This window comes from Salvelinus namaycush, chromosome 22, assembly GCF_016432855.1.
Source record: "Salvelinus namaycush isolate Seneca chromosome 22, SaNama_1.0, whole genome shotgun sequence".
In the NCBI taxonomy this organism is placed as follows: Eukaryota; Metazoa; Chordata; class Actinopteri; order Salmoniformes; family Salmonidae; genus Salvelinus; species Salvelinus namaycush.
The window spans coordinates 12,914,373-12,940,279 of NC_052328.1; the positions used below are offsets into that span (position 1 = coordinate 12,914,373).

Consider the following 25,907-nt stretch of genomic DNA (forward strand, 5'->3'; position numbering starts at 1 on the left):
AATGAGGAAGTTCACACGTACTTCCTGTAATACTTCCCTTCATGTAAACCACACACTGAAGCATAACTTTTATCTTCCATTGATGCAATGCTGCATTAGATTCGTTTAACAACATACATTTAACCAACTTAAACCCAGAGTTCAGAATAACTCCTTTTATTTATCTGTAGTCCAAACCTGACGTATGTAAGATAGCAGAACAAAATAGAAATCAGCAATTCACAAAAATTTAGTCTAGATATTTGATGTACCTACTAATTAAAATATTTTTTTAATATGAAGCCTTTGATCCTTAGGATGTTTGAACAGTACTTAGGTTGTTCAACTGAATGTGGTGTGTGGGTTTGTGACAGTGGCCCTACAGTAGATTCTCTTTCCAGCACAGTGTACTGCCCACAGAGCAGATGACTGATACATTCTGTCATGTTCCAGCTTGCCTCATTTGACGCTTGATAGTGCACTTGTTATTCGCTGCCATGGCAACCGACTAGCGATCTCTCAGTAAAAATGTTTGCATGTTGACAGTTTATTACCACGCTTACTTAAAACGATGGAATTAAGGGTTTGCGAGGACACTGTCAATGACATGGTGTGTTTCTATTTAGAAACTGGGTGGTTCAGGTCCTGAATGCTGATTGGCTGACAGCTGTGGTATTTCAGACTGTGTACCACGGGTATGCAAAACATTTATTTTTAATGCTCTAATTACATTGTTAACCAGTTTATAATAGCAATAAGGCACCTCGGGGGTTTGTGATATATGGCCAATATACATACCACCGCTAAGGGCTGTTTCCAGGCACTCCACGTTGCGTCATGCTCAAGAACGGCCATATACCACACCCCCTCGGGACTTATTGCTTAAGTATGCTGTGTATATAATAGGATGTAGGTGAGACTGTATGACTTGGTAATCCTCTACAGAGAGTCATCAGTTAGCCAGTCGTACTCTCAGAGTTTTTCTGATGACATGCTGCTCTGCTATTAGTGAGGCCAGGGCCCAGGGCAGGGCGTACTCAAGAGTCACCAGCCCTGCCAGGTTATAGCTAAACCCAGAGTAGTCCCATGGACAGGCTCCTAGAAACCTCAGCACCACACCCCAGCTAAACTCCCACAAGTAGATGAACAGGGTGTAGACCAGCATGCGCAGCAGCAGGGGGCAGCGCTGGGCCAAAAGCCTGCCACGCAGGCCCTCCATGAGGAAGATGGCCAAGGCATACATGGGGAGGGCCCAAAGGCTGGTGTGTCCTGCCAGCCTCCTGTCCTTGGTCTCCCACCAGTCCCATACAGCGGTGAAGCCCACCTCACACAGGCAGCCGTGCAGGGCGTAGACATAGAGGCGGGACAGAGGGGACAGGGGATGATGGGTCACCCGCTCTGGTGGCTCTGGTGGGGCCTCCTCGTCATCACCAGCCTCTGTCACAGGAAGAGAAGATCAAGACTTGTCGCATGCCATTAAGTATTTCTCACCTCACAAGTAGCTTCCCTTATCTCAGTAGCACTTGGCTGGGTTTGCAGGATAATTCATGGGTGGAGCTACAAATACAGTAGTAAGCATATATCTATTATGTATAACTATATCATTTTAGTGGTAGAATATTTGTAGAGTGTATTCTTAAAACCATTTAGTAAAGAGCAAACTTTACTGGGTGTAAGGGGTGAGTGACCCATGAATTATCCTGCAAACCCAGCCAAGTGCTACTGAGATAAGGGAAGCTATTTTGATTAACTTTCTCACTTGGTACTGTCAGCCAAAGAAGAAGGAAACCACCACTGAAGATGCTATGATGAGTGTGAATGTTTAAGAGAATGTTTCTTCCTTGGTTTGCATTCGCCCTTTTGCAGGTTTTGCTATATCATTGAGTCCATCTTAGACACATTTTCTCATCTGCTTTCATGCGCCTCCCCTATGTCAAAATGTTTTGTTACTTCCCCTATGCACTATGCTTTTCCATTAGCTAACTACACCACAGGTCAATATAGTCTACAAGTCTGTCTATTCTGCCCTCTATCCACCATTCATAGTGACAATAGTGGTAGGTGGATCGTTTGTCCAGATCTGCAATAGGCTAACTGTAAAATCATTCAAAGCTGCACCAAGGCTGTAAACTGCAGTGAAAATGTCATTTGAACAACGGCCCTGTGATTTGAATATTGCATTCCATTTGGATCAGTTGTGGGTCTGCTCTCGACAGTTTATACGGTCTGAAAAGGCACAGTAGCAGGCCAGTCTGCTGTATTTTGTGGATCATCATTCTCCCAAGTCGTCCTATAATAATGTGGCCACATACAGTACCAGTCAAAAGGTTGGACACACCTACTCATTCTTTATTTGAACTATTTTCTACATTGTATAATAATAGCGAAGACTATGAGTAGCGAAAACTATGAAATAACACATGGAAACATGTAGTAAAAAAAAGCGTAAAACAAATTAAAATATATTTGGGATTTGAGATTCTTCAAAGTAGCCACCCTTGATGACAGCTTTGCACACTCTTGTCATTCTCTCAACCAGCTCCATGAGGTAGTCACCTGGAATGCATTTCAATAAACAGGTGTGCCTTGTTAAAAGTTAATTAGTGGAATTTCTTTCCTTCTTAATGCATTTGAGCCAATCAGTTGTGTTGTGACAAGGTAGGGGTGGTATATATTTGGTAAAAAACCAAGAACAGCTCAAATAAGCAAAGAGAAATGACAGTCCATCATTACTTTAAGACATGAAGGTCAGTCAATCCGGAAAAGTTCAGGAACTTGGAAAGTTTCTTCAAGTGCAGTCGCAAAAACCATCAAGCGCTTTGATGAAACTGGCTCTCATGAGGACCTCCACTGGAAAGGAAGACCCAGTTACCTCTGCTGCGAGGATAAGTTCATTAAAGTTACCAGCCTCAGAAATTGCAGCCCAAATAAATGCTTCACAGAGTTCAAGCAACAGACACATCTTAAAATCAACTGTTCAGAGGAGTATGTTTGAATCAGGCCTGATGGTCAAATTGTTGCAAAGAAACCACTACTAAAGGACACCAATAAGAAGAGACTTGATTGGTCCAAGAAACACGAGAAATGGTTGAAATCGGTGGAAATCTGTCCTTTGGTCTGATCAGTCCAAATTTGTGATTTTTGGTTCCAACAGCCGTGTCATTGTGAGACGCAGAGTAGGTGAACGGATGATCTCCGCATGTGTGGTTCACACGTGAAGCATGGAGGAGGAGGTGTTATGGTGTGGGGGTGCTTTTCTGGTGACACGGTCTGTGATTTATTTAGAATTCAAGGCACACTTAACCAGCATGGCTACCACAGCGTTCTGCAGCAATACGCCATCCCATCTGGTTTGTGCTCAGTGGGACTATCATTTGTTTTTCAACAGGACAATGACCCAACACACCTCCAGGCTGTGTAAAGGCTATTTGACCAAGAAGGAGAGTGATGGAGTGCTGCATCAGATGACCTGGCCTCCACAGTCACCTGACCTCAACTCAATTCAGATGGTTTGGGATGAGTTGGACCGCAGATTGAAGGAAAAGCAGCCAACAATTGCTCAGCATATGTGGAATCTCCTTCAAGACTGTTGGAAAAGCATTCCAGGTGAAGCTGGTTGAGAGAATGCCAAGAGTGTGCAAAGCTGTCATCAAGGCAAAGGGTGGCTACTTTGAAGAATCTCAAATATAAAATATATTTTAATTTATTTCACACTTTTTTGGTTACATATGTGTTATTTCATAGTTTTGATGTCTTCACTACTATTCTACAATGTAGAAAATAGTAAAAATAAAGAAAAACCCTTTAATGAGTAGGTGTGTCCAAACTTTTGACTAGTACTGTATGCTCCCAGCAGGCCCAGCTAAGAAAGGAAAGCTTAAACTGCTCTGCTTCCTCTCTACAAACTTACGCTTTAATATAGTCTGTATTTGTAATTTGACTTTTTAAATGTATTACCTTTCATGTGTGGCATGAACACAAACAGTCACAATGTATTAATCTGATTAGGCTAGTTCAATGGAAACAGAGACGACTGTTACAAAACACCAAAAAGTGTAATGACATTCAGAGATTGTCAAGCCAAGCCTTCGATACTGGGTAGGCCTACAAGTTAGGGAGGGATGTAGACCTATATATTCTGTTTGTCGAGATTTACAAGTCTATTTGATTGTGGTGTTGAAAACGCAAACCATGATGTTGAGGCGCCCTAAGTCGATATGCTTGGCTTATTGGTTCTGTGGTGCATTGGCACAGAAACCTGGTGGTTGAAAATTAATTGCATATGTTTTATATAATTATAAATATTGCATCAACATTTTGTAAATCGGATTCCTACCTAGCTGATCATTGTCTGCAGCCGGCTCTGATCGTAGTGTAGTGAAACAGGTAGGGAGAGTTAACTTGTCCGTGGTGGTCTGCGAACCCTCAACCTTCTGGCCCGTAGCCCTGCATGGTATCGACTGTGCCACAAAAGCAATGCTGAAGTGGCGAAGACGATATCCACGTTTTAAAACACAGGGTCGCTGCAGTTATTGTTATTTGTGGTCGTAAACATTGTTTTGGGTTAATTCTATAAGTATGAGGGGGAGGGTGTGCATTTTTACTGAGGTAAAGACATGTTAGCTAGTCCTTCCCCTAGACCTTACCGAGGTAAAGACAGTTTCAGGTTGGATATTCGACGGATATTCGCCTGTAGTTTTCCTTACATCCACCAACAGCCGTTAGGGACCGTCAACATAGTGACAAATCACATTTTTCAAATTTCAATAGCTCTTTAACCATTACTCCTAAAACTTTCAAAACTAGTTGTAGCTAACCCGATGGCATAGACTCACATTGCACACACTTTCTTTTTTTGATTTACATCTCGCACTATTTTAAATTATTTATTTCGATTTTTGAATTTCAATAGCTCATTGGTCATTGGTCACCTACTGACTTCAAACAAGGTTCAGAATGTTCACTCAGTGGGCCTACACATTGCACACCCTGATGTTTGTCTACTTTCATCTCATGCTATTAGACTTAAATCTCTAAGCTTTGCAGGCCTTCATTTTACATGGGGGTTCAACATTTTTTGGGGAAGTTAACAAATGTTCCATCCTCGCAATAACTATCTTTCACATGGACACTGAAAAGATCCGCAAATGGCTGTATGTGGAATGGATCAAGGACAGGAGAGGTGTTCAAACAGAGGTGCTTAAAGGAGGGCGCTCAGGTAGGCCTCATGAAAAACAGTGTTTCATGTGCTCTTTTTAATCACAGTAATAGGCAGGGATTTGTCAGTCACAGTGAGCTTGATAACGTGAAAGAATCCTTTTTATAGCATCACTTTCATATACTGTACATTAAGACAAATCCTTCTACGTTGAGAATTAGAACGCAGTTTATATAACCTGAAAATGACTTGATATTTGAGTGCATTCACAACAAGCCATCTGCAGACAACTTACAAAATGCTAAAGTGCATTTGAGGGTTCGTTTTTCTGATGAAAATAGTTATTTGATGCATGGCCTACTATTTCTAACTGGGAAAATAGATTCCTATGTCTTTAGTGTAACACCAAAATGTATAACATTCACACCACAACTACACGTTGAAACTACAGTTTTTTCCTGTGAAGTGATCAACTTACATTTTGATAGCTTTTTGTATTTCTGAGTGACGTAAAGGTATCGACATAGTGATGAATTACATTTGAATGTCATTACAGAAAACATACAACAACAACAAAATGACCGAGTTAACAACACATTAGAGACAGAGCGAGTCATGAAACTGGCAAATAAAGATGACAATGGAAAGGGAAATATTGATGATGTCCAGAAATTCAGTCAACACCATCTAGATCCTTACTCCAGAGACAGAGGGACAGAAGGTGAGGGCAGAGAGACTCTAGAGGACAGGAAAGATGACAAACAATCACGAAGTGACAATGTTTTTGTTTTTTTTAAATGTCAAAGGATTGTGATTTTCAGTTCATGTTTAAGAGGACAATATCTCTTCTAAATGTGTTTCCTTTCCATATTGCAGGTCACAGCTCTGTGGCGAAGAAACAATTGCGAGGTGACGGTTGCTGTTGTGAGGTCTACAGACAAAAAGTCCTCTTTCCTTCTCCATCATTCAGAGTTTAAAACTCTGCAGCCCTACAAATGGCTTGTGGGTGAGGTAATAAATACTAGTCATAACATGGCAATAAGCATTTTTTTTTTTAAATCACAATTCTAAACATATTGTGTAATAATTGTGTAAAAATCATACAGTATGAAGGATGAACATAGAAGTACATTAGATGTGCACCTAACCAAGTATAAGGACATGTAATATCATTATGTAGTTAACTGGAATTGGAGCTGAATGTTTCTGATGACGTACACTTGAATATTTATGGCCCTAATTTTTTATGACATACTGTGAAAAACTCTCTTGGCTGCTGGCTCTGTCACTTTCAGACATGCGCAGAGCAGACTTGAACCACAGGGGTTCTCTGTAAAGAGAGAGTAGTCCAAAAGGCACAGACACACCGCTTGACATTCAATTGGCACCCTTGACCTGTGTATTCTCTCCTGATTGGCTCTGTGGTGCTTAGTCAATAGGAACTCCGTTGCCGGCCCCATCATAAATTTTTTACACAGTCTGGCAGTCTGACTAAAGTGCCAGAGGTATGAGGAGAGACATCCTCCATTGTATTTATGGGAACAAATATTTTCTATCGCTTTGGATCCTATTCTTGGACAGTTAGAAGACACACTGCATCAATGCAAAAAAAAATATATATACTAATTACTGGCAATGAATAACCTCAACCTTGTGGGTCTGTGGGTGTTTGGGTCAATAAAGTGCCAACTCAATTCTACCAGTGACGAGTCTCTCATGCCCCTATGAACGGGGACACAGGGCAATAGTTTTTAATCTAAACCAGCCCTTTTTTACTGGAGTACACTAACCCCTAATTGGGGCTCTTTTCTTGACACATAGTAGCAGTTTACCAGATAACAAGTCAAGAAGAACAAACAGTAGATTGTTGTAAGGGTGTATTACATCCTGTGCTGGCCCCATTGTCATATACATTCTGGATTCTGAGTGGTAAAATCATAGCTGAAAAATGCCTCTATGTATGTGTCTACTGTATGTGGGAATGTCCGATCTACATGTAGTGTTGGTACATGGAATATTCCTCAACTGCATATATCATACATTTCTATTGCAAATAGAAGTATTGTGTTCAACAACTGACATTTTCAGATATTATTTTGACAAACACACTTTAACACACTTTGGTGCTTACAATTCATTCTCTATCGTCATTGATTTGGTGGGCACTGTCATTTGTGATCTTTGTGATATGACTTTCTTTAAGCACGTACTGATGAAACTGTCCCTTAATATTTTTTTCTTAAAGTCTACAAACGCTCTACATTTATTCACTCTGTGATAGGGTTGGATCCTATATGCTACTTTTATTATTGTCCTGTAAATGGTTCAGTGCCTATAATTTAGGCTGTGTGTAGAATGGGGCATAAAGGAATATACCTCTACTAAATTACAGTGATAATGAAAACAGCATACATTTTTGGCCTGTGTATTAATTTGCCTATATTAATCAGAATTCCATTATGTTTACATAAAAAAGAGAATACTTCAAAATGAGAAGATCCTGCCATGGAAAAGACGACTGGGCGGACATAAAGTGGAAAGGAGGGGAAATAACTCCCACCATGCAGCAGGACACCTTCAGCTGTTGGGTCTTTAATGCAGGTTTGACAGTTATATTTTCAATAATGAATGGTTAGCTGTTATGTGACAATTAGGTCAAAAACTCTATTTTATTTTTGGTGTAGATGGCCAAGGAAGTTGCACAGAACTTCCCCTCCCAAATTGATATAGAACCTTCAATAACACATGGAGCAACTGCGAAAAGAAATGGCTTGAGGTTCTACTAAAAATGTCTGGTATGTAATGACATTTAATTCAAAGTAAATTATGTTATGTATATTTGTATGTAGTTGTGTGGGACAGCCATATGTTCAGGTCATGCCTATGATTTCAGAGTTCAACAACTGCTTTGTGTGTGCCACTGATAAAGAACCTGGATGTGGCCCAAAGACTGACTGGGTTAGTAACGTGTAAGACAATTTATGATGTAACACAATGGATGGCTAATTTGTCATTCTGCATTGATATTTGATATTATTTATAACGCGTTAGGCTTTGTTTTGTTTTGATAGAATGTTTTGCATGCCAACGGTGGTTCCATGTGCTGTGCCTAGGAATGAAGACAAAAGAGTTCAACAGAGTAAAGAACACAAACTGGAAGTGCAGTCTTTGTTGTTGAAAATGTATGCTATACCCCATCCACACTGAAGAGGCTCTGAAATGTACATCAACCAGGGTTAAAGAGAAAGTTAACATGGTGAAATGTTTCGTACTTATTTGAAGTAAAGTATCTGTTGACATGTTGGAAAAGATTAAAGGTCTACAATTTCTGTTTAATTTGTCAATATACATTTTTTATTCATTGATTTACTGGCCACTATGACTGTGGTTACATGTTCAGTATATGTATTGACCAGCAAACCCACTGCAGCCTACCTCACCAGTTCACTCTCCATCCCTGCTTTGGACAAGTAATAACATGACTCTCGTACTTTGCCCTTTTCCTTTATGGTTGATATTAACGATGAAAGGATATATTATCTGTCTCTCTCCTATTGTGTACCGCTGTTAAATACTGTGGCAAAATAAAAAACAGGGAAAATAAGTCATTAGAACTACCAATTATTATAGATAAAAAATATTAAAGAACTGGACTGAACTAATAATAATGTACAACAATATAGAAGATACATGACTAGAGGTTATGCAATATGGGTGTATATCCACTGCACGCTTCTTATGTGTGTAATTGACATGACCAAGGAGCTATTGCAATTTAAAACTATGACAAATGTACGTTACACCACATGATTTTACAGTACACAAACAAGAAGTGTGCAATATAGAAGGGTAGTCAGTGTACATTCTGTACCTTGTTTGAAGTCAGTAGGTCACATGACCAAGGAGCTATTGAAATTTGAAAGTTTCAAAATGCATGTAAAATCATGTGAGATTAAAATGGACAAAGTCAAGGGTGTGCAATGTGTAGGCCCACTGAGTGGACATTCTGAACCTTGTTTGAAGTCAGTAGGTCACATGACCAAGGAGCTATTGACATTTAAAATTGAGAAAAATTCATGTAGAATCATGTGAGATGAAAATGGACAAACTAAAGGGTGTGCAATATAAAAGGGTAGTCAGTGGACATTCTGAACCTTTTTTGAAGTCATTACATCACATGACCAAGGAGCTATTGGAATTTTAAATTTAGAACAATTCCTGTAAAATCTTGTGAGATGAAAATGGACAAACTAAAGGGTGTACAATATGTAGGCCCACTGAGTGGACATTCTCGACCTTGTTTGAAGTCAGTAGGTCACATGACCAAGGAGCTATTGAAATTTTAAATTTAGAAAAATTAATGTAAAATCATGTGAGATGAAAATGGACAAACTAAAGGGTGTGCAATATGTAAGCCCACTGAGTGGACATTCTCAACCTTGTTTGAAGTCATTAGGTCACATGACCAAGGAGCTATTGACATTTTACATTTAGAAAAATTCTTGTAAAATCATGTGAGATGAAAATTGACAAACTATAGCACCTTGGTCACATGACCAAGGAGCTATTGAAATTCGAATGTAAAAAAAGTGTGTACTTTGTTTACGCTCCCTAACTAATTCAATTATGAATTCAAAATGCTGCTCACATTTCCACATGTTTATTAGCTTTGGAAAGCAAATTAATGTCCAAATCGTGAAAATAAGACCTGTGCAATGTTGTGAGTAATTTTTCCAACATCATGACAAGTATTTGGAGTCTGTGGCTCAAGTGGTTTGAAAGCTATTGAGGTTTGAAAGCGGGAATATCCGTTGAATATCCAACTTGAAACTGTCTTTACCTTGGTTGCATTTTTTTTTTTTTTTTTTTTTTTACAGTACAAGGGGAGTGTCATGTGAAAATATTTTTGACATTGGGGAGGTGGGTGCAAGTCAATAACCTTTGTCTTCTATTGACTCACGGGGGAAACACAGACGATTTCACTACATGCTTTCCTATTAAAAAGTCTCTATGATATTCCATGCAAAGTTTAAGAAATGTGCTTATACTATGTCAGCATTGTTATGGTCTATAGAGCCTATTGTTCTTCATTTAACAGACAAACAATTGACTTTGTCTGTGATTGTTATGGATCAGGCTGTTACTGTAAAAGACTCAGCTTAGGAAAGAACTGAACAAGTTTTATTTCAGCATAGAAACATTTATGGCTGTAGGTCCACTGTAACAAATTGATTAGCTGATAGTCATGGTTGTTATTTGAAATTATTTGTGATACAAATGCAATCCTATAAAATCAACTCCCCAAAAAATGACTCAATTACTCACCCAAAGTTTTACCGCCTAGTACCCTCCTTACGTGTAGTGTTCCTGACTCCATCCCTGAGCCGTGTATGTCTCTGTGGTTACTTTGCCTTTTATACTGCTTCCCGGTCTGCCTCTTTGTGTCTATGTGTGTGTGTGTTTAGACCCTAGGCTAAACATTAAGCCAGTCCATGCTATCAGAGGTACAGAGCGACATCTCTTCTCCAGTCTAAGGTCAGGGTGGAGTGCGGAGGCGGTGGGGAGGAGAGCCAACCAGGTTTACCACTCACCTGGGCCATCAGTGACAAACAGTGTGTGTGTGTGTGTGTGTGTGTGTGTGTGTGTGTGTGTGTGTGTGTGTGTGTGTGTGTGTGTGTGTGTGTGTGTGTGTGTGTGTGTGTGTGTGTGTGTGTATGCGTGCCTGCGTGTCACTGTCGCCAAAGTAAACTTTACTAAGGCTTTGGGGGTCCTTTCTCTACTGTCTCAGAGCAGGCTGCGTGAGGCTTATCAGTTGAGGACAGGCGAAGGGAGTGAGGGACATGACCTTATGGGAGACTGATAAGGATGGGCTAGCCATGACATTACATCTAGGTCCTCTGGAGTTACAGAGAGGATCACCATTGTCTGCCTCCCAGGCTGGTTTAATGTGTGATGTGTACATTTACATGGGATGGGAGAATTGTGGGTATGTGTTAATGTGGGATGTCTAACATGCAAGTAGGGCCTACACTCTTAGCAAAAAAAGGTGCTATCTTCTAGAACCTAAAAGTGTTTGTTGGCTGTCCCCATAGGATAAGCCTTTGAAGAACCCTTTTTGGTTCCATGTAGAACCCCTTTCCACAGCGGGTTCTACCTGGAACCAAAAAGGGTTATCCTATGGGGACGGCTGAAGAACCCTTTTGGAACCCTTTTTTCTAAGAGTGTAGTACACTGTACCCTGTTTACACAGTGACCAAGATATTGGTACAAAGCTGATCTGTCCAATATCTAACAATTTACATTTGTGAATTTTGTGAAAAGCTAATGGAAGTACGCTTTTGAGACAGTTTGCATAATATCTTTCAGTTCTGTGCCAGAAATGTCATAGGTTATCTAGCACAGGTCCTTTTCACAAACTACATTGCTTCCCCTCAAAAGGCTCTCAAAACATTGCAATTCAACTACTTTTACAGTAATTTACAGACAGACAGAGGGGAATGACTTAGTGGTAAATGACTCCCCTGTGAGTATGGTCCACCTCCTAGGCCTCCCACAGTGTTTGCTGCCTGCTGCTGCGTGTTTTTGTGTGTGTGTGTGTGTGTGTGTGTGTGTGTGTGTGTGTGTGTGTGTGTGTGTGTGTGTGTGTGTGTGTGTGTGTGTGTGTGTGTGTGTGTGTGTGTGTGTGTGTGTGTGTGTGTGTGTGTGTGCATGCTGGACTCTGGTCTCTTATTTTCCTACTTTATTACACCACACACAAAACAGAGGCCGTAAAAGAGGCACCACCACCATAGGGTTAACATCTGCCTATCAACACAAATACACTAATGTATTGCAGAGTATTTGTGCATGCAGGGAAGTCGTTTTGAAAGTGTGAAAGTCGGTGGGTGCGGTCGTGTGCCCCTATTTATTTTTCACAATATGTGCTACTTCTGTGCTCTGTGAAATAGAGTTAGTGAGACCGGCAACCTCAAAATGACTGACGACAGAGGACTTGAGACATCGCTGACAGATAGTGCTGTCATCTGAACATTTCTAAATCATTTCTTATGGACTTTGATCAGAGTACTGAACTTTGTTCAGAGTAACACTGTCTGTTGTCACATGCTAGGGGATTTTTACCTTGAGATGTATATGGTTATATTATGACATTATTCATAGATCAGACTATTTTTCTTTTTTTCTTTTCAAGAATCAATGGCTATATATCATTCATTTACAAGTCTTAAAACGGATGTAGCAATCCCAGAATGCCCCTTTAAGACACCCAAACTCATTCTTGAAAAATTGAAGTAGTCCCCTAATCGCTGCTATGAGCTTAATCACTGTTCTCAGCCAGGTGCAATCCATGGACTGATTCATAGACCACAGTATAGCGGGATCCAGGGGGAATTAGGTTGAAAAGGAGCTTCTGGGTTGATACAGTATATGTTGCTCAAATGTCATGACTCATGGGTAATAGTGCAACTGTATGCTTCAGGAAAAAGTCTTCCCTCATTTGTATGCCTGGTTTTTGTTCTTATGAGGACAGCACATTTCACCTTCTCTTATTCCTCATAATACATCTATATCTTGACTTACTGGTATTTTGACAAACATCCCCTATCGCTGCGAACAAGCAGTTGCATGTTAAAATAACCACAATGATACCTCAGATAAAGCAAAGTCCCCCTGTCATACAGAAGTACAGAGCCTTCAGAAAGTATTCATACCCCTTGACTTATTACACATTTTGTGTTACAGCCTGAATTCGAAATTGATTAAATATTTTCTACTCAACCATCTACACACAATAATGACAAAGTCAAAACATGTTTTTGGAAATGTTTGCAAATGTATTGAAAAGTAAATACAGAAATCTCATTGACAAAAGTATTCACACCACCGCACTTGTAGAAAAAAGGGTTCCAAAGTGTTATTCAGCTGTACCCATAGGAGAAACCTTTTGGTTTCATGTAGAACCCTTTTTGGTTCCAGGTAGAACTATTTTGGCTTTCATATAAAACCCTCTGTGTAAAGGGTTGTACATGGAACTCAAAACGGTTCTACCTAGAACCAAAAAGGTTCTACTTGGAATCAAAAACAGTTCTCCTATGGTGACATCTAAATAAAGGATTCTTCTAGATACACACTTAGAAAAATAGGTGCTAAGTCAATACTTTGTAGAAGCACCTTCGGTGCCGATTACAGCTTTGAGTTGTCTTGGGTGTGTCAGTATCAGCTTTGCATATCTGGATTTGGGGATTTTCTCCCATTCTTCCTTGCAGATTTTTTCAAGCGCTGTTAAGTTAGATGGGGAGTGGCGGTGAACAGCAATCTTCAAGTGTTCCAGCGTTGATTTGGCTGTATGCTTGGGGTCATTGTAAATCTTCACCCCAGTCTGAGGTCATTTGCTCTCTGATGCAGGTTCTCATCAATGATTTGCCTTTATTTGTCTGCATTCATTGTTCCCACTATCCTTACCAGTCTCCCAGTCCCTGCCGCTGAAAAGCATCCCCTTAGCATGATGCTGCAAACACCATGCTTTACGGTAGGGATGGTATTAGACAAGTGATGCCTGGTTTTCTTCAGACATAATGCTTTGCTTTCAGGCCAAAGAGTTCAATTGTTGTCTCAGACCACAGACTCATTTACCTTATGCTCTCAGTCTTTTTGCAAACTCCAGGCATGCTGTCATGTGCCTTTTTCTCAGGAGTGGCTTCAGTCTGGCCACTCTCCCATAAAGCCCAGATTGGTGAGGTGCTGTGGAGACTGCTGTCCTTCTGGCAGGTTCTCCCATCTCAGCCAAGGAACTCTGTAGTTCTGTCAGAGTGGTAATTGGGTTCATGTCCAAACAATTTAATTGGCCACAGGTGGACTCCAATCAAGTTGGAGTGACATCTCAAGGATGATCAAAGGAGCTCAATTTGGAGTGTCATAGCAAAATGGTTTGAATAATTATGTAAATAAGGTATTTATGTTTAATTTTAATAAATTAGCAAACATTTTGACAAAGCTGTTTTCCCTTTGTCATTATGGGGTATTGTGTGTAGATGGGTGAGAAAACAAATTGATTGAATTTATTTTGAATTCAGGCTGTAAAACAACAAAATGTGGAATAAGTCAAGGGGTGTGAATACTTTCTGAAGGCACTATATATGCAGATGTGGCTGAACTAGAAGACAATAAAATTAGGGTTTGGTTGTGATTGCAAACTCCCTGAATTATCTCAGAGATCACACTTGTGATGTCATGTTGGCTCTGGCCAGCCCTCAGAGGAAGTCAGTCTTAAAGTGTCTGTCAAGACGCTCCTCTAGAAAAACAACAGAAAAGTCTGAACAGTGGAAACACACAAGAGAGGAGATCAACTCTGTTGAGGACATTCAAAGTCACCTACAGGATTCTAAACTGCTCTTCAACCCCAAATGCAGTCATTGACCCCAAACACTCAACTGGTGAGTAGTGAATATGCGAAAAGTTATCTTGTCTGTATGTTGTTTTGACATTTTGTCATATTTGTTTCATGTTTCTCATCAATTGTGTAAGGCGAACATGGCAAGCATTTTCATTGAACATGCACTGAGGGAGTCAATTTTGAGCATAGAAAATATATAGTTTTATTACAGTTCATTCCCAAATTTTCTAGAAGTATTCATAAGTATTGCTATGAGACTTGAAATTGAGCTCAGGTGCATCCAGTTTCATTTTTTTTGCAACTAGATTGGACATGATTTAGAAAGGCACACACCTTTCTACATAAGGTCCCACTGTTGACAGTGCATGTCTGAGCAACAACCAAGCAATGAGGTCGAAGGAACACACAGCCTGACTGAAAACGGTTTTACCCAAGCCCTGTAATAGAGGAACCTCCAATTAGCTTCCTTTTTTTTTTTACAAAGAGGTAGGCATATGAACAGACTATTTGTAGAAAACAGCTCTTCGTCTGTCTTGAATGCATTACCCTGGCAAATTTGATGATATTTTCTCACATTTGCCTTGATTGTGCAGATATCCCCCTGAGATGCTCTGAAAAGAGGAAGAGGCAGACTGTGTGAAAAATACCAACTCTGAGGTTTCCTGGAAGCAAAAACATACTCAATCTAACGATGGTTGAAGAAACAACAGTAGTGCACAGTAACTCTACCGGAAGACTGAACCAGCCCTTCCACTGCCTGGCCCCTCAGGATCTGGTGGCCAACATACTGCCTCCTGTCCTGATTATAGAGCTCCTAGTGGGCTTGCCAGGCAACGTAATAGCCCTGTGGATCTTCACCTGCCGTCTGAAGACTTGGAGGGCCAACACCCTGTTCCTCTTTAACTTGGTCCTGGCAGACTTCCTACTGCTCATCTGCCTGCCATTCCGCATTGACAACCTGTTCCGTGGGGAACACTGGGTGTTTGGCGAAGCCTGGTGCCGGATCAACCTCTTCATGCTCGCTGTCAACCGCTCGGCCAGCATCGCCTTCATGACTACCGTGGCCTTCGACCGCTACTTCAAGGTGGTCCACCCACACCACCTAGTCAACCACATGACATCTACCCAGGCAGGATGGGTGGCGGGGGGCATCTGGGCGGTGGTGATCTCCCTGCGGCTCCCCCTGCTGACCACCGACCTCCTCAAGCAGAATGGCAACACGTCGCTGTGTCGCAGCTTCAGCTCCTACACTGTTACTCCCCTGGCAATCAAGATACACAACATGGTGTTCATCGGAGAGTTCTTCCTGCCCCTGCTGCTCTTGCTCTTCTGCTCAGCCAGGATTGCCTGCATCTTGCGCGAACGGCAACTGGACAAGGAGCAGAAGGTGCGGCGGGCCATCCGGGTGGTTGGGCTGATCGTGGCTGTGTTTGTGCTGTGTTTCTTTCCCGGCATCGCCACAGGCCTGAGTACGGTCTATATCAAGGAGGTCAGACCCGAGGACTGTGTGTCTTACAACATGGCTGCGCAGCTCTTCAGCCTGTCCATTGGATTTACCTACCTTAACAGTGCCTTGGACCCAGTCATCTACTGTTTTTCCAGTTCCATGTTCCGAAACTCCCTCAAGAGCTCCATCAATAAGCTGGGCCTGGTGGAGATGAGGCTGAGTCGACGGGGAAGCATGGCCAGCGATGGATGAAGAGCGAGGCACCCACCTTCTAGAAGGCCCTATAAAGGAGAACAGGAGCAGATTTCATGGCTGTGAATCGAATGGAGACTAGACATTGAAATTTTACAGCTACAATTAACAAGCCATATTATTTTAATATTTTTATTTTACCTTCATTTAACTAGGCAAGTCAGTTAAGAACAAATTCTTATTTTCAATGACGTTCTAGGAACAGTGGGTTAACAGCCTTGTTCAGGGGCAGAACGACACATTTTTACCTTGTCAGCTTGGGGATTCGCTCCGATTCTGTAGCTATGTGGGATACATACTTGAAAGGACTGAGTATGTGTGTATGTGTGTATATGTACAGTGGGGAGAACAAGTATTTTACAAAAATCCAGAAAATCACATTGTATGATTTTTAAGTAATTCATTTGCATTTTATTGCATGACATAAGTATTTGATCACCTACCAACCAGTAAGAATTCCAGCTCTCACAGACCTGTTAGTTTTTCTTTAAAACTTCTACTTGGTCACAATCCCGGATCCGGGAGCACCCTCATCAGTAAATAAAGCTGACTAGCATAGCCTAGCATAGCGCCACAAGTAAATACTAGCATCTAAATATCATGAAATCACAAGTCCAAGACACCAGATGAAAGATACACATCTTGTGAATCCAGCCATCATTTCCGATTTTTAAAATGTTTTACAGCGAGAAAACACAATATGTATTTCTATTAGCTAACCACGATAGCAAAAGACTCAACCGCATATTTTCACAATTTTTTTACCGCATAGGTAGCTATCACAAATTCGACCAAATAAAGATATAAATAGTGACTAACCAAGAAACAACTTCATCAGATGACAGTCTTATAACAGATTTATTGTATAGCATATGTTTTGTTTGAAAAATGTGCATATTTCAGGTATAAATCATAGTTTTACATTGCAGCCACCATCACAAATCTCACCAAAGCAGCTAGAATAACTACAGAGACCAACGTGAAATACCTAAATACTCATCATAAAACATTTATGAAAAATACATGGTGTACAGCAAATGAAAGACAAACATCTTGTGAATCCAGCCAATATTTCAGATTTTTTAAGTGTTTTACAGTGAAAACACAATATAGCATTAGCTTATGACAATAGCCTACCACACAACCGCATTCATTCAACGCAACGTTAGCGATAGCGAATAAACCAGCAAAAGATATACATTTTTTCACTAACCTTCACAAACTTCATCAGATGACAGTCCTATAACATCATATTACACAATACATATATGGTTTGTTCGAAAATGTGCATATTTAGCGGCACAAATCGTGGTTTTACAATGTGAATACGTAGTCAAATTTCAGAAATATTGTCCGGAGAAATCTTGGAGAGGCACGTAATCTAATCAAATAACTAATCATAAACTTTACAAAAAAATACATGTTGGACAGCAAATTAAAGATACACTAGTTCTTCATGCAACCGCTGTGTTAGATTTAAAAAAAATAACTTTAGTACGACATACAGCTTACGTTATAGCGAGACAGCGCCCAAAATCAGGGCGGAATATACGTCTAAACATTTTCGACAGAAATACGAAATAACATCATAAATGGTTCCTACTATTTGATGAGCTTCCATCAGAATCTTGTACAAGGTGTCCTTTGTCCAGAATAATCGTTATTCGGTTGTAGAATGTCGTCTTCATCTGTCGAAATAGCTAACAAAGCTAGCCATGTGGCGCAGGAGTGTCCAACTCACCATGACGCAAAACAAAGAAAATACCGAAAATCGCAATAAACTGATATAAACTGATATGTCGGTTTAAAATAACTAGTTTATGATGTTTTTAACACATATCAAATAAAATCAGAGCCGGAGATATCTAACGTCTATAACGAAAGCTTTTCAGAACGCAATCCAGAGGTCCTTCTCGCGCCAAGCTGAACGGTGAAAAGACTGGTCTCGTCATTCCAAGAGGTCTTATTCGGCCTCAGATAAAGCTATACACCCCATTCCACCTCTCACTGTCTATTGACATCTAGTGGAAAGCGTATGCAGTGCATGTAGACCCATAGATTTCATGCAAATTAATAGGATGGCCCTGGAACAGAGCCCCCGATTTCAGATTTTTTCAGTTCCTGACAGGAAGTTTGCTGCAAAATGAGTTCTGTTTTACTCACAGATATACTTCAAACGGTTTTAGAAACTAGAGAGTGTTTTCTATCCAATAGTAATAATAATATGCATATTGTACGAGCAAGAATTGAGTACGAGGCAGTTTAATTTGGGAACGATTTTTTACAAAGTGAAAACAGCGCCCCCCTATTAAGAAAAGGTTAAGAAGCCCTCCTGTTCTCCACTCATTACCTGTATTAACTGCACCTGTTTGAACTCGTTACCTGTATAAAAGACACCTGTCCACACACTCAATCAAACAGACTCCAACCTCTCCACAATGGCCAAGACCAGAGAGCTGTGTAAGGACATCAGGGATAAAATGGTAGACCTGCACAAGGCTGGGATGGGCTACAGGACAATAGGCAAGCAGCTTGGTGAGAAGGCAACAACTGTTGGCGCAATTATTAGAAAATGGAAGAACTGTATGTGAAACAAAGACAGGAAAAAGAAAGCCTTCATTCTACTGAATGGTTATTTTTTATAACTGAATGATGTAGAGTGCCATTATGTTTTTGTCTTGATTTGGTAATGTCTATCAAATACACCATTTTTACCAGATGCAGTGTTTAGGGATGTTTCACAATGTACAGAACGGCGACCAGAAGGAGAATGGGGAAGGGACATGCTTTCTATTTCAGTCGGGGTTAGTATTTTCTAAATCAAGTCCAGGGGAGGGTCATGCAATTTGTAATTGATTACATTTGAATATTTATCAGTGTTTTAGAATTAGTTGCTTATTATGCTATACAATACCTTCAGAAAGTATTTCCACCACTTGACTTTTTCCAAATTTTGTTGTGTTAAAGCAATTTCTTTTAAATTATGTAACTGGGATTGTTTTTTACATTTTTACAAATTAATAAAAAACGCAAATCTGAAATGTCTTGAGTCAATATGTCACGGCCGATGCTGGAAGAAGACCAAAGCGCAGCGTGGTTAGCGTACTTTTTCCTTTTATTAAAAATGACGACAACAAAAACAATAAACAATACAAAACCGACCGTGAAGCTTAAGGGCTATAGTGCCACAAACAAAGACAACTACCCACACTGAAAGGAGGGAAAAAGGGCTACCTAAGTATGGTTCCCAATCAGAAACAACGATAGACAGCTGTCCCTGATTGAGAACCATACCCGGCCAAAACATAGAAACACAAAATTATAGAAAACAAAACATAGAATGCCCACCCCAAATCACACCCTGACCAAACCAAATAGAGACATAAAAAGGCTCTCTAAGGTCAGGGCGTGACAGTACCCCCCCCCCCCCCCCCCCCAAAGGTGCGGACTCCGGCTGCAAAACCTGAACCTATAGGGGAGGGTCTGGGTGGGCATCTATATGCGGTGGCGGCTCAGGTGCAGGACGCAGACCCCGCTCCACCACTGGCTCACCCCACTTTGGTGGCACCTCTGGTGCGGGGACCCTCGTTGCGGGCCCTGGACTGGGGACCCTCGTTGTGGGCCCCGGACTTGGCACCCTCGTTGCGGGCCCCGGACTGGATACCCTCGTTGCGGGCCCCGGACTGGGCACCCTCGTTGCGGCTTCGTGCCATGAATCATGACTGGAGGCTTCTTGCCATGGATCATCACTGGAGGCTTCGTGCTATGGATCATCACTGGAGGCTTCGTGACATGGATCATCACTGGAGTGAGGAGACGTATGGGCAGTCTGGTACGTGGAGCTGCCATCAGGGCTCACCAGGCTGGGGAGACATACAGGAGGCTTGGTTCCTGGTGCTGGCACCGGATACACTGGGCCTTGGAGGCGCACTGGAGGTCTCGAGCGCAGAGCTGGCACAACCCGTTCTGGCTGGATGCCCACTTCCACCCGGCAAATGCGAGACGCTGGCACAGAGCACACCGGCCTGTGAATGCTCACTCGAGACACCATGCGCATCACCCCATAACACGGTGCCTGACCAGTCACATGCTCCCCGCGGTAAGCACGGGGAGTTGGCTCAGGTCTAAACTCCGCCAATCTCCCCGTCTGCCTCTCGGGCTTCCGTGACCGGGTCTTGTCCCCTGCCATTCTCTCCTCCCCGGTCCAGCTCGTCCTCCAGGTTGGCGCACACTGCTTGGTCCCTTGGTGGTGGGTAGTTCTGTCACGGCCGATGCTGGAAGAAGCGGACCGAGGTGCAGCGTCGTAGGCGTACATGACTTTTATTGTGGAATGACGCCAACAAAAACAATAATTAATACAAAACCGACCGTGAAGCTTAAGGGCTATAGTGCCACAAACAAAGACAACTACCCACACTGAAAGGAGGCTACCTGAGGCTACCTAAGTATGGTTCCCAATCAGAGACAACGATAGACAGCTGTCCCTGATTGAGAACCATACCCGGCCAATACAAAGAAATACAAAAACATAGAAAATAGAACATAGAATGCCCACCTAAATCACACCCTGACCAAACCAAAATAGAGACATGACACAATAAGTATTCAACCCCTTTGTTATGGCAAGCCTAAATAAATTCAGAAGTATAATGTTGCTATGGATCGGTGTCCCGTCAACGGGACAGTTGTTGCTCAATATGCATAATGTGACTAAAATATTGTTTTAAACAAAAACTAAAATTTGGTACATAGAAGTGTCTTATATGGGCATAATGCTTCAATAACTGCATTGTCCAATTTATAGCAGCTATTACATCGCAAAAATACCATGCTATTGTTTAAGTGCACAACAACAAAACACTTGTATCACAGCGACAGGTTTGATACATTCACATCTGAAGGTAAATAATTGAATTACATTCTGAAATCTTGCTCTGATTTGTCATCCTAAGGGACCCAGAGATAAAATGTAGTGTAGTTTGATAAAATCCCTTTTCATATCCTAAAAACGTTCAACTTCGAACGCTAAACGCTGTTTCAATCAGTCAAATTACTTTTGTATTTATTCCTCTATCTTTAGTTACTCTAAAAAGTAACTAGCCTTTGCTATATGATTCTGCATTCAGTATATCCACTGGAAAGTCTGTCCTGTCTCCCTGTAGCGCTGTCTTAGGCGTCTCACAGTACGGACATCGCAATTTATTGCCCTGGCCACATCTGCAGTTCTCATTCTTTTTGCAGCATGCCTAAGGCACGTTCGCACAGATGAGCAAGCACCCTGGGCTTCTTTCTTTTGGTGTTAGAAAGAAGTAGAAAGGCCTCTTCAGTGTCCTAAATGTTCATAACTGTGACCTTAATTGCCTACCGTCTGTAAACTGTTAGTGTCTTAACGACCGTTCCACAGATGCGTGTTCATGAATTGTTTACGGTTCATTTAATAAGCATGGGAAACAATGTTTACACCTTTTACAATGAAGATCTGTGAAGTTATTTGGATTTTTACGAATTATCTTTGAAAGACAGGGTCATGAAAAAGGGACGTTTCTTTTTTTGCTGAGTTTATAATCCCTAATGAAATATCTGTATGAATAGCAAACAAGGCACTCGAAAGCCACAACATGTAAAAGTCAACATACAATACACTTTGGGCTCCCGACTGGCGCAGTGGTCTAACACACTGCAGCAGCTGGGTCGAATCCAGGCTGCATCACATCCGGCCGTGATTGGGAGTCCGGTAGGGTGGCGCACAATTGGCCCAGCATCGTACAGGTTTGGGCGGGGTAGGCGTCATTGCAAATAAGTATTTGTTCTTAACTGACTTGCCTAGTTAAAGGTTAAAAAAAAGAATGAAAATACTCCTAGCTTGCACACGCTTTTTCAGTTCTGCCCACAAATTTTCTACAGGATTGAGGTCAGGGCTTTGTGATGGCCACTCCAATACCTTGATTTTGATGTCCTTATGCCATTTGGAAGTATGCTTGGGGTCATTGTCCATTTGGAAGACCCATTTATGACCAAGCTTTAACTTCCTGACTGATGTCTTGAGATGTTGCTTCAATATCAATCAAGTTTATTTTATATAGCCCTTCGTACATCAGCTAATATCTCGAAGTGCTGTACAGAAACAGCATATATCCACATCATTTTCCTTCCACGTGATGCCATCTATTTTGTGAAGTGCACCAGTCCCTCCTGCAGCAAAGCACCCCCACAACATGATGCTGCCACCCTCGTGCTTCACGATTGGGATGGTGTTCTTCGGCTTGCAAGCCTCCCCCTTTTTCCACCAAACATAACGATGGTCATTATGGCCAAACAGTTCTATTTTTGTTTCAGAGGCCAGAGGACATTTCTCCAAACAGTACGATCTTTGTCCCCATGTGCAGTTGCAAACCGTAGTCTGGCTTTTTTATGGTGGTTTTGGAGCAGTGGCTTCTTCCTTGCTGAGCGGCCTTTCAGGTTATGTCGATATAGGACTCGTTTTAATGTGGATATAGATACTTTTGTACCTGTTTCCTCCAGCATCTTCACAAGGTCCTTTGTTGTTGTTCTGGGATTGATTTGCACTTTTCACACCAAAGTACGTTCATCTCTAGGAGACAGAATGCGTCACCTTCCTGAGCAGTATTTACATTTACATTTAAGTCATTTAGCAGACACTCTTATCCAGAGCGACTTACAAATGTACCTTTTTTTTTTATATTTAACTAGGCAAGTCAGTTAAGAACAAATTCTTATTTTTCAATGACGGCCTAGGAACAGTGGGTTAACTGCCTGTTCAGGGGCAGAACGACAGATTTGTACCTTGTCAGCTCGGGGATTTGAACTTGCAACCTTTCGGTTACTAGTCCAACGCTCTAACCACTAGGCTACCCTGCCGCCGTTTATGCCGTTTATACTTGCGTACTATTGTTTGTACAGATGAACGTGGTACTTTCAGGTGTTTGGAAATTGCTCCCAAGGATGAACCAGACTTGTAGAGGTCTACATTTTTTTTTTTTTTTAGGTCTTGGCTGATTTCTTTAGATGTTCCCATGATGTCAAGCAAAAAGGCACTGAGTTTGAAGGTAGGCCTTGAAATACATCCACAGGTACACCTCCAATTGACTCAAATTATGTCGATTAGCCTATCAGAAGCTTCTAAAGCTATTACATAATTTTCTGGAATTTTCCAAGCTGTTTAAAGGTACAGTCAACTTACTGTACGTAAACTTCTGACCCACTGGAATTGTGATACAGTGAATTATAAGTGAAATAATCTGTCTGTCAACAATTGTTGGAAAAATTACTTGTGTCATGCACAAAGTAGATGTCCTAACCGACTTGCCAAAAGTATAGTTTGTTAACAAGAAATTTGTGGAGTGGTTGAAAAATGAGTTTTAATGACTCCAACCGAAGTGTATGTACACTTCCCACTTCAACTCTATATACTGTATCTTTATAAAAAATAATATAGATGGGGGATTGGAAGTAATGCAGACAATTACATTGAGAGAAGCCACAATCTATTTGCAATATTAAAGCTGATCTACCCCCTAAATAAAAAGTATTATAGAATTGTTCATAGCTTTATGTGGTTTCATTGTCAGCAGTTTGTTATGTACGAGTTGATTTCTGTTAGTAGTTACTAACATTGTGTTTACTAACACACCAACATGAATATGTCTGTCTGCAGAATGAGAAGTCCTCAACTTTCACCAGCAATACCATGATCTAACTGCGAGGTGATAGAGGAAATAAGTGTAGCCCCGCCTTATCTCAGCTCACTGGTCACCATAGCAACACCCACCGTAGCACGCGCTCCAGCAGGTATATTTCACTGGTCATCCCCAAAGCCAACACTTCCCTTGGCCGCCTTTCCTTCCAGTTCTCTGCTGCCAATGACTGGAACGAATTGCAAAGATCACTGAAGCTGGTGACATATCTCCCTCTCTAACTTTAAACATCAGCTGTCAGAGCAGCATACCGATCACTGTACCTGTACACAGCCAATCTGTAAATAGCACACCCAACTACCTCATCCCCAAATTGTAAATTATCTTCTTCTTCTTTTGCACACCTGTATCTCTACTTGCACATTATCTGCAAATCTATCACTCCAGTGTTAATGCTAAATTGTAATTATTTTGCCTCTATGGCCTTTGTTGCCTTACCTCCCTACTCTTCTACATTTGCACACACTGTACATAGATTTTTATATTGTGTTATTGACTGTACATTTTTTTACGTGTAACTCTGTGTTGTTGTTTTTGTCGCACTGCTGTGCTTTATCTTGGCCAGGTCGCAGTTGTAAATGAGAACTTGTTCTCAACTGGTCTACCTGGTTAAGTAAAGGATAATAAAAAAGTAGCCGATTCTACACCACCCACTGGTTAACTTTAACCAGAGCAAGGGGCTAAGCCTAACCATACAAATAATACATGTTCATATAGCTAGTGGGAGGTCAAACTGTTTACCCAGGGAAGAGGCAGAGACCGAAATAACATTCTCATTAATTAATATGGATTATCCCAGTGGGCAAAACCTGGTTGAAAAGTGTCGTGGCAGAATCAGATTTAGCTAGGTAACATAGATAGATAAGATGTTATTTTCATCATATGCTTGTGAGATACTTGTCATTGGAATCTTCTGAGCTAGGGATTAGTAACTTGGGGCCAGAGAGGGGAGAGGTCAGGCTTGTCTTCATAAGTCAATGTATCTGTTAAACCATGTGGTGCTAAGTAGAATATCAGAAGGGGAGGAGGACAGAATGGAACGTTGTTTTCTTATGGGAACGTTGTTTTCTTATGGGAACATGTCTGTAACTATTCCTAAACCATGTGACGGGATGGAGTTATTAATTGGGGAACCAGTTAGTTATCTCATACAATGTCTGTACGCGAGTCACTCCCTACTTTTCTCATAGGGGGAAGGAGTTTGGCAGTGTTTGGAACCATTGTATTTCCCCTCTGAGGTTGCCATTATCTTGATCTAGTATATGACCTAAGAGGCCCACTGTCTTTTCTGAGCTTATCCAGGAGGGGGTGTATTTGAGATGGGAGCATCTCAAATGACAATTGATATATGCCATTGGATGAGGTAATGGTTGGTAGACAGTGAAGTACCAAGCATGAGATTGAAACCTTGTCTTGGGAGATCAAACTGAACGATGATTTATAGCTGATGCGGTCTAGCGATATGATACTCCTTTTTCGGGTAAAGGATTCTTTGTAAGTTGAGAGGGGTGTATCTTGGCTATAAATGAAACTAAGAATTGTTTTGTAAGCACTCTCAGAGAATTCATTTATAGACACTGAATTGATCTGAGAGTCAAAAAAGGGCTTTGGTGAAGCTTGTATATATATTAAAAATGTGCTTTATAATATAACTCTGACTTGTGTGTGGTTGGCTCTCTCTCTCTCTTTTTATTGAGTAATACAGGAAATTACCACAACAAAAGACATCAGTATGACATCTTATTCTGGTCGCAAACTGGTTGAAAAAGGAAGTTAACATATTTTTCTTGACCACCATATGACTAGTGGGTCATAATTGTGACCACTTTATTATGTGCTATATTATGTAGCCAACTGGTCATAGTTAAGACCTCATCATAACCTGAGAATGACCACCTGACAACAATTTATTACCTACACTCTTAGAAAAAAAGGGTTCCAAAAGGGTTATTTGGCTGTCCCCAT

General features: G+C 41.1%; 2 protein-coding genes across 2 annotated transcripts; one reads left to right on the plus strand and one right to left on the minus strand.

The window, feature by feature from the left end:
* Positions 1-140: 140 nt before the first annotated feature.
* Positions 141-10,768, minus strand: LOC120017560 (transmembrane protein 229B-like). Its single transcript, XM_038960402.1, has 2 exons — positions 10,463-10,768; positions 141-1,416 (listed from the first exon to the last, which is right to left on the minus strand). The coding sequence occupies exons 1-2, from the start codon at positions 10,512-10,514 to the stop codon at positions 932-934; spliced, it is 537 nt and encodes a 178-aa protein (XP_038816330.1). The 5' UTR covers positions 10,515-10,768; the 3' UTR covers positions 141-931.
* A 3,621-nt stretch (positions 10,769-14,389) lies between these two features.
* Positions 14,390-16,612, plus strand: LOC120017906 (hydroxycarboxylic acid receptor 2-like). The gene is made up of 2 exons (XM_038960863.1): positions 14,390-14,568; positions 15,122-16,612. The coding sequence occupies exon 2, from the start codon at positions 15,220-15,222 to the stop codon at positions 16,225-16,227; it is 1,008 nt and encodes a 335-aa protein (XP_038816791.1). The 5' UTR covers positions 14,390-14,568; positions 15,122-15,219; the 3' UTR covers positions 16,228-16,612.
* The last annotated feature ends 9,295 nt before the right edge of the window (positions 16,613-25,907 follow it).

Bases quoted from the DNA above. Each gene is read 5' to 3' on its own strand.
- LOC120017560 (XM_038960402.1), bottom strand. From the start codon at position 10,514: ATGGAGTCAGGAACACTACACGTAAGGAGGGTACTAGGCGGTAAAACT. The intron at 1,417-10,462 runs GTGAGTAATTGA...TTCCTGTGACAG, and splicing joins ACTAGGCGGTAAAACTTTGG to AGGCTGGTGATGACGAGGAG.
- LOC120017906 (XM_038960863.1), top strand. From the start codon at position 15,220: ATGGTTGAAGAAACAACAGTAGTGCACAGTAACTCTACCGGAAGACTG.